Source organism: Perca fluviatilis, chromosome 8, assembly GCF_010015445.1.
Source record: "Perca fluviatilis chromosome 8, GENO_Pfluv_1.0, whole genome shotgun sequence".
NCBI lineage: Eukaryota > Metazoa > Chordata > Actinopteri > Perciformes > Percidae > Perca > Perca fluviatilis.
Genome location: NC_053119.1, coordinates 8554471 through 8564062, shown reverse-complemented (window position 1 = coordinate 8564062; position 9592 = coordinate 8554471). Strand labels below are relative to the sequence as shown.

General features: G+C 39.0%; 1 protein-coding gene across 1 annotated transcript; it reads right to left on the bottom strand.

Moving 5' to 3' along the window:
- Positions 1-268: 268 nt before the first annotated feature.
- Positions 269-9592, bottom strand: LOC120563755 (myosin-11). Its single transcript, XM_039808145.1, has 8 exons — positions 9326-9592; positions 7239-7379; positions 6302-6502; positions 4676-4863; positions 2140-2353; positions 1402-1500; positions 1229-1296; positions 269-773 (listed from the first exon to the last, which is right to left on the bottom strand). Exons 1-8 carry the CDS (start codon positions 9590-9592, stop codon positions 614-616), a joined length of 1338 nt encoding a protein of 445 aa, XP_039664079.1. The 3' UTR covers positions 269-613.

Genomic DNA, 9592 nt, shown 5'->3' with positions numbered 1-9592 from the left:
CAAAGAGGAGCTGCAGCAATGTGCGGTACAACAAAAATATGGTGTTAATGGAAAATTAAACAATGTAAACCTATTCTGGTACAACCTCTAAATACAATTATGAATCTGAAAATGAGCATAATATGAGCACTTTAAAGTACTTAAATTTGACATTAAAGTTATACAAATCTAGTTACAGTTGCCCATTTGAGTTAGCCACAGATACACATATATACTGTACCTGTTCATTTTAAAGTTTTAGTTAACACTTTTACAGATGAGAGGACTAGTAACATTTGTTTTGGGATCAAAATAGGAATTATTGAGTCTGGTAAAAAATGAATTTAAAAAAGGAAAGAGCAAGTAGAAGAAGTTGCCAGGTTCCTGGGTATAATAACTGAGAAATATGTCTGACTGTGGAGGCAGAGGGAGATTTTTCAGGCTGGATGGTGATAAATTGCAGGCTGGCATGTTGCCAGAGTGGACCAGGACCTAGAGGTTCATGTCATCTCAGCATTTTCCCCAACAACAATCATTTCGCTTCTCTGTAAAACTGAGTGAAAAATCTCCTCTGGCTGCAGTAATGACCAAACTACAGCAGCTTTTCTATATATGACAAAACATTAATTTGTGACTATTCTTGGTCTGTAGGGATCCAGAAGTATTCCACCACCTTCCTGCTTCTGCGTGGAGGGGCAGAGTCAGGCCGCTCTCCTCCAAAGGGGGGCAGCTCATCGAAGTGACTCGGGCCCAGATCCCTCCCCGTGTGTGGCGCAGAGACCCTGAACATGGTCCTTTTGAAAAAAAAATGGTTATAAAAGGAGTGAGTTCTTATACATAGAAAATGCAACCGACCCCTTCTAGGGAGAATCCTTACAATTGACCTTTCACAGTTTGGTTTGTTTGTCCACCAGTATTACTCCTACTTTTCAGTATTAGTATTTAGTATCAAAAAAGGCAATGCCACATCTTAGAGGACCTCACATTTTGTCATTTCTGGTGGGTTTCATGCTCTTAAATAGTTTGAAGGCTGATACTGCCTCATGAGTTGAGACCATTATGTACCTATTGTATGCATTAAAAACCCTTTGGATAATAATGCCCAAAGTGTTCTGTCCTCCAAGTAAAACAAGATTTTAATTTTAATTATATTTTCTGAAAAGTTGACATTTTGGAGATAGGTTTCCACCGGAGACCATGTTTAGTGAAAGTTGCTGTTTTTATGGCCCCCTTGTGGACACCGTGTTACCTGGATGAAATCCTTTCAGGCTCTTCAGGACTGGACTCAGGGGTGGAGATGTACACAGGGTCTCCCTCCTGAACAAAATGACATGACATGAGAACTGGTCGCTTTGACTTTTTTTTTTTCTTGTTTTACATTATTGGATATCTTCATGAAACACAGCTGTAGAGTCATCTCACCGTAAAATTTCTTGGCATGCCATCTTGATTTTTGAGAATTTTCACCCTCTGATCGCTTTCTGTCATGCAGAGGAAATAACTCTTGATGTTGGCTTGACACTGTTCCAAAACAAACATAAAATGTATCTTCAATTTGTATTAACCACACAGGCAAAAAAAAAAAAAAAAAAGAATGGAAGAAAAGTCCATTTCTACAGACAACACTCCTAATCTAAATCTATGTCAATTTAACTTATGCTATGTGCTGACATGAAAGCTATGGAAGCCAATTTCTGCCAATGTGATGAAAAAAAGATCCTGTTTGAGAAACCTCAAAATAATGACAGAGTATCTCAGAATAATGATTTAGTTTCCAAAAATAATGAGAAACCTTTTGGAATAATGACTTAGTATCTCAAAATAATGAATTAGTATCTTCAAATTATTTTGGGAAAGTTTCTCATTGTAATAACTTACAGAATTAGTTTTCATCTGGCAGAAATGGGCTTCCACATATATGTATATACTGTATATATATATATATATATATATATATATATATATATATATATATATATATATATATATATCACCATGCAGCAATGTCATTGTGTAATGACAGACTTTAGTGTGAATGAGACTACAATTTAAAAACAACAGAGATAACCACTTGGATGCTGCCTATCTCGTCTCCTTCAGAGAACATGATCAGTGCTGAGTTGTGATGAACAAGAATGGCTGCCACGGATGCTTTCTTACTGCTTTGTTCTGCCTCATAGCCTTCAGGTCCTCCTGAGCTCTGAACCTGTCGGCTAACTCCTGGTGCTTCTCCCTCCAGCTGAGACACTCGGCCGTTCTCTCCTGCCTCTCCTTCTCAGCCAGACGCCTCTCGGCCTCTGCCTCCTGCTGAGCCTGGTTGGCCTTTTTGCCCTCCTCCTCCGACGCCATCGCTCTGCGCCTCGAATTCATCTCACTGTGAAAACAAGAATAAAATGACATCCCAAAATACCTAAATTTAACCACCGGGCTGCAAAGAAATTGATTTCCATTCCATTTTTCTACATTGTTTTACAAACTCGCTCTTATTTTTTGCTGTTTGGGCCTTATTATACAAATTTTCCCATTTTAGTTCTCCTTTCTTCCAATCTTGTGACTTCTACTTTGTTAAGAACCTTCTCTTGTGTTTTTAAAGTACTGTTTGCATCATGACTACATTTGTTTGTCTGAAATCAGTCATTTAACTTTGTACGCAAAAACATAAAAAAATATTAGCCAGTAAATCAAAGCAACAAGCTATTTTAGATAACAATGTTAACCTCTTTACCAGTAACGTAGCGTGTGTGGATTAATCTGTAGTAGCTAAGCACATCTGGACTAAGGAATTCTCCCCCATGTTTCTGTTCATTGCACAGAGACCACCTGTACGTATGTCCAAATGAAGGTGAAGAAATGTGTGATGTAGTGGGTTTCTACTTTTAAGGGAGTATTTGAAATCCTGCGTTTATCTTGGGAAACTTGTCTTAGAATCAAACAGCCCTTCTCTTCTCTGAGATTCATGTTTCTAAAAGATGATTAAAAAGAATAGTTTCTACTGTTTTCTCCTCCTCTGCTGCCCCCTTTAAATCCTCCTTTATTCTTCTGCACTTCCAGCTTACCTTATCTCCTCTCAGCTTATCCATCCTCCAGTCATGCTCTTATTGTTCTTCTGCATTCCCATATAAAATATAGTGTATGTGACACTGAAAATGTTTTGCAAGCACTCTTAGACTGATCTCATACACCTTCATCGCCTTCATCATTCAAGCAGAAACGGGTTTTTTTTGTTACATCTAATTTTCACTTATGTTTACAGTGTGTCTACGAACTAAGATTTATTCTGGACATTGTCTTGGGCACTGAGAGGTCAAACATATTCACCTAGAACATACACAAAAATGCTGAAAAAACATGACAGGAAATCGCCAACAAACCAAGGCCAAGATCATAACTCTTTTAGCAGCGTCATCTGCTTTGATGCTTCGGGTTTGGTAGTGAATACTGTTCAGATTTAATGTGCAGCATTTCATCTGATCTGATGTTCTTCCATTAATCTTACAATTTATGCTCCCAGTATTACACTCAGCAGGAGAAATTATGTCCTTTCTGGTTTTTGAAAATGTGGAGCTTCAATGGAGTTAAGTACTTATCCAGTTAATGTATGATGCAGCTCTGGGTGGTCCCAAAATTGTAGCACAAGATGTATTTTAACCAAATTGTCTGAACGACTTCAAAACATAAGAAATCCCTTTGAGTAACATGATGCTGGACACTCCTCTGACTAAAATCTCATCTTGTAAATGCGATTTCTTTTTATGGTGATATGGTTACATAGTTTGCTTTTATGTGTGGATGTATTGCTCCCTACAGGTGCAGTACGTTCCCATTCTATTCTTTGTTAATAAGGGGTTACAATAAGGTTTGACATTCAACCTTGCTGTTTAGCATTTTTTTATGAGTAGTTTACTGTTGGTTCTCAACAGTCAACATTGTTGTGACGGTGTGTCTGATTGGTTTCGAAAAGCAATTATTTACTCACTTTACTAAAACTTTTTTTTTTTTACCTATCACCTCCTCATTTTTATAGTAGTTTCACACTGAAACAGCATCTTATTTGTAGACTTTTTGTATTTGTAGACACTGTAAGTAGTTCTAAGTTGCTCTTGACTCTTCTCCCTTTGTGTTTTTTTTAGGTGGATACATTGCTGTAACTGGGAGTTTGGACACATCTAATTAATGAAACAGCTGCGTAGAAGTAGAAGTAGAAGTAGGTTAAAAGTTGCAAACAAACTAAGGTCTAGCACTAAAACGTTGCAAATAAATGTACAGTGTGCGGGAGTTTATTTGCAACTTTTGTAGCAACGAGTATGAAATCCTACATGTTCAGCTGAAATTTGGTGTACACCAGGGCTCTATCCTTGGTCCTATTTAGTTTTCCTTATACAGTACATACTGACCTTTCTGAAGTGTAGTCACTTATTGTTATGCAGATAACACACGGTTCTTTCTTTCGAACCTCAGCTACTAATATTGGTCTTCCCCCTCTTGATCAATTTTTGTTATAATTGCAGCTTCAACATAAGCATAGCCTAGACTATTAAAGACTTCAACAGTTGACAGTTGATTTAGAACAACGTATCAAGAAAACAAAATATCTACTAAAATCTGTTTTGTTCTTTTTTACTCTGCAAACAATACATTTATGTTTCACTTTCTGTAATTTGGGTACACAGACAAGGTGCCCATGAAATATACCCACCTCTGTTTAATTTGGACATTTTCCTCTGTAATCTGTCTCAGCTTGTGTCGGAGGTCATCTCTGTCTCCCTCCAGGCCCCTGTTCTCCTGCAGCAGTGCTTGTTTGTCCCCAGACACCCGGTCCAGCTTCAGCTTGTTTTCAAAGTAATTCTTCTCTGCTTTTGCTAGTAAAAGCTGCAGATCAGTGTACTGCAGAAAAGAAAAGGCAGATGCCAAATGAATGTCATGGGTCATAATTAAGTCAATTCAGGCCCCTGATAATGTTATATCCTGTTTATGTCCTGGCTGATTGAGGGATGTTGATGCTTGTAACAGAGAGAGAGGCCTTTATCAGAAAACTGCGCTAAAAATATACCACATGCAATCTGGTTTGGGACATGTCATCTGAAGTTCATTGCTCTGCTTATCAATACAACATTATGGACATGATCATGACCATAATTTGTTAAATGCTTCCTCTCACCCCACGATCTGGAGAAAGTAATGGGTTTTTCACTGGCACCAAAAAAAAGAGACCACACCACCCGTGTCCTGTCCCTAACTGGCTTCAAGTGTGGAGTACGATCGATTTTAAAATCATACTAGTTGTATTAAAGTTATTCAATGGGATGGCCATGTGTTACCTTTCAGACTTTCTAAACCCTCAGGTCTCATTGAGGTCTTTGAGGTCCTCTGACCTAAAGCTGTTGGCTGTTACACTTCTGATATGTAAAGGGTTTCCCTCCATTATGAACACTCTCCCACTTATGATGAATGCACACATAATTGGAAAAAAATGTATTTATTTATTTTTTAGCTTTAGGCACTTCACAATCAGTTATGTCCCTGTGTGGGTCTATATCTCTGCTGCTTGCTCTTACACATTATAACTGCTTTGAATATTTTCACTTTGTTGAACTTGTGTTGTTTTAAAGAATAAGGCTGGCAGTATTTAATATTTTTTTCATAGTCAACAAATCCCATGAAAAGACCAAAACCAACAATGCGGTAGAGACTTTCAACAATGGAGCTTGACACAGAGCAAGGTGTATCAGGCTGTGTACTCAGACAGTAGGATACTTGTTAGTGGGATCTATTAATTGCTTTTTGGGATTTGTTGACATTAAGAAGAATATAGAATATAACCACAATCAACCTTTAAATGCACTTACTTACAGTTGCAATACATTTTTTATTATATAATTCAACACATAATTGATCAAAAGTTAATTACCCAGAATTAAATCTAACATTTTATCATAAGATTAACTTTTTTTATGAACAATAGTTATAAGTCATAGTCATAAGTGATAACTTATGACTTTAAAAGTATTTTCTCACACTATGAATACACAGGCACACATGTTGTCCTTGCAGTCACTAAATTGGCATGTAACACCCCGGGCCTCTGTTCTACAACTACTGCATAATTTGGTTAAACGAAAATGCTACCTGCTGAAATTTGGAATGAAGTTGTAGGAGAATGACTTGTTGTTGTACATTCAGTGTAACCCAAGGAGCATTCACATTACATGTTGCACTATAGTTACATTAGTTGCTGTCTCAAATTTTTTCTGTTCTGTTGCTAACAAGTTGTATAAAGGTGAGTGTGCACACCACCTGACAATATCAGTGTATACCTGTGTACCTCTTTTTTAAGATGCTGCAGTTCCTCACTCATGCGGCTCCTGTCGGCCTCTGCCGCCCCCATGTCCCGCTGATACCCGAGGGCCCGAGCCTCAGCTAGGGCCCTGCACTTCTCCGCCTCCGCTCTGGACTCCTCCGCCTCGTCTGCAGCTCTTGAGCACAAGGTCGCCCTCTGCTGGCTCTGATACAGCTTCTGCTTCAGCTGATGTGGGTCACAGAGAGAGGTGGATGTATACTGTAATGACTTAGTCAGGAAACAGTAGACGCCTGCCTTTTGTTTATCGATGTAATATGACTCCAAACACAGTGAGCTACTACGTGGCATGAATTAATATAGTTTCATGGTACTACATGAAATGTAAAACTAAATTTATGTAAGATCACTACCATCAGAGACTATCCAAAAAGTCCAAAAATATCTTGATTTAACTCAAATGCTTCTTCTTCTAGTATTAAAGGGTCGCTCCCTCCACTTATTGTACTAGGCATTTGCTACTCAGCCTGTGAAAGCAGTTGTTGCACGTCTTCTCTGGCTGCTGAGGAGCTTTGTCAAATCGAAGAAAGTAACTGCCCAAGCTGAGATCATCATCAGTGTTATCTCAGCTTGGGCTACAACTTTGTAACAGGTTCCTGTCTTACAAACTAGGATTGTGGAGTTGGAAATACATTGCCCAGGTATTGCAAAGAGGCTAGTGGTAGTAAATGTAGGATCCAGTGTTTTTGGAGCTTAACTCATAAGGACTAAAAGTCAGGATATCTCAGCTTCTTCTGCAGCGATTTTTTCCCTGTAATTCTAAATCTAATAATTAAGTATTATTAATATTAATTTATCAATTCGTGGTGTTTTATGAAGACCTATACCTCAGGAGAGGCGGGCCTTTTTTTAATCTCTTGAGTGATGCATAGTTTAAAACTATGTCAAGTGTTTGGGTGTGTACCTCTTTGACTTGAGTCTGCAGCTCCTGGTTCAGATTCCTGAGGTTCCTCATGGTCAGCTCATTCTCTGTGCGCATCATAATCCGCTCCATGTGGATCTCATTAGACAAGTACTTGTTTTCTTTTCTCAGATCCTCACATTCCTGAGGGAAATTTACATTGACACTGACTGGCGCCTGTAAGAAATTCATCATTCGAAAAGGCCCTGGAAAGACTCGGCTGAACAAACAGTATGAAGTGCCCTACGCAGCCTAAAGGATATTTACACCAGTCTGCATTACCAAATGGAGTCTGTCCAGTTGTCATGAAATTGTAGGTTAAAGTATCCATTTTTTCTCTCCCTACTTTAAAGTGCTCATATTATGCTCATTTTCAGGTTCATAATTGTATTTAGATGTTGTACCAGAATAGGTTTACGTGGTTTAATATTAACAAAACACCATATTTTTGTTGTACTGCACTTTGCTGCAGCTCCTCTTTTCACCCTGTGTGTTGAGCTCTCTGTTTTTAGCTACAGAGTGAGACGTCACACTTCTATTTTATCTTTGTTGGGAGTCGCATATGCACATTAGCTAGATAAGGACTGCTAGCCAGTCAGAAGCAGAGTATTAGGGCGTGCCATGCTAGTAGCTAGGCGGGGCATCATAACCCTTGGTTACAAAGTGACGCGCAGTCGTCACGGAAGTAAAGACTGGACTACAATAGAGCTGTTTGGAGCAGTTTGTGAACAGTGTTTTCTGTTGGAGATGGTAAGTCCCTTTGGGGTGGACTTTGGGCTTTTTCACTTTGTAAACGTGCACAAAAAAAGATATATAACACAATAAAGGTAAGGGGAAATGCCAAAAAGCATAATATGAGCACTTAAAGGACACTAAACTACAATTCACTGAAAAGTGGGCAAACTCCACTCGGTGATAGAGATCATGTCATATGATTAAAAAGCCCCAGAATAAACTTTGTGGTGAGATTTGTTTTCTCAGCTACCTAAATTACTTCATTGACTTTTTAGTTGCAAATCACCATCAAGAAATGACTTGCAACTCACGCTTTCATTGCAGGTTCTCCACAAGAGGGAGCTGTTAGCTGTTAAGTAGCTTTTCCTCATATCCATCATAGCAGTGAGGACAAGGCTATGAATGAACCCCACACATTCAGGATATGTTTTTTAACATATGTTTTTCATGAAAGGCTCTCATCTGTTGTACATGCACAAAAACACAAGTTTAATCCAAGAGTGGTGCTTCATGTCACTAACACTGTGGGCCAGATTTACTAGGGAACTAATGTACAAATATACAATGTCATATTCTTGGGAAAACAAAAAGTAGATGAAGTGATAAGACAAAACACATGGTTAATATACTGTATACACTGCATCTGTGGGGCAGAATGTCAAATCTATGCCTGTAGCAAGCTATCAGCATTGGTGCACATAAATCTTTAATCTAAAATGTACTGTTTGGATATGTTTCTGGCAACAGTGGGGTTGAGTACTCTCCTCCCTGTTCTATGAATTCTTTAGCACTCACTCAGTCTGTTACACCTGGTTGCCGCAATGATGATTCATGTCAGTACGGTGTCCTTGTGTACAGAAACAACTTTTTTGAATGCATTACTTCGGAGAATAACCTTGCTATTATGAAGGAAATAATAATAATTCTGTGATTTAAGTCAGGATTGGGAAATTGAAATCAGAGTTTTGAGGGGGGTAAAATCTTAATTATTTAATCTCAGAATCCAGAGTTTGATCCCAGGATTTCTGAGTTTTAACCCAAGCCTTTTTTAACGTGGCCCTTATCTCTTTCTGCACAATTCCTAACTTTCCTTCTCCTCTCTTCTGTGGGATCATTCTGTATTAAACTTCTACTGGGTCTGTGGTGTTGAATATTCCTGCGAGATCACTTTGACGTTGCTCTAACATTCCTAAAGGTAGAGTAGTTCTTACATCTGCACAGTAGCCTACTCCTCTAAAATGACTAATGACAAATACAATAATTTTCCTACAGATCATTGGTTAAACTAAAGGTATCTATAAGGCTGCTTGTACAGCCTGAGGACTAACCTCCACTCCCCCTCTCTACCTCCTTACCTTCCTCTTTCTGACCAGCTCTCCTTGCAGATGGTTTATCTGAAGGAAGGAGCCATTGGTGCTGATGGCGCTGACCGGCCTGACCACCCGTACGGGCCTCCTGGATGGTCTGGCGAGACCTTTTACCTCTTCTGCTGTCCTGTTCCCGAACCGGTTACCTCTGTTAACGTTACTGCTGCTCATGGAGAAAGACTTGTACAAGCTGTCGTCTAGCGAGGAACACCCAGCCGTCTGCAGGTCGGTGTGGGATTTGGCTCTGAGTGACAT

Excerpts from the sequence above, each read along its gene's own strand:
- LOC120563755 (XM_039808145.1), bottom strand. The coding sequence starts at position 9,592 with ATGTCACTCAGAGCCAAATCCCACACCGACCTGCAGACGGCTGGGTGT. Across the intron at positions 1,297-1,401 it reads GCATGCCAAGAAATTTTACG|GAGGGAGACCCTGTGTACAT; the intron begins GTGAGATGACTC and ends CATTTTGTTCAG. Across the intron at positions 774-1,228 it reads CCTGAAAGGATTTCATCCAG|GACCATGTTCAGGGTCTCTG; the intron begins GTAACACGGTGT and ends TTTTTTCAAAAG.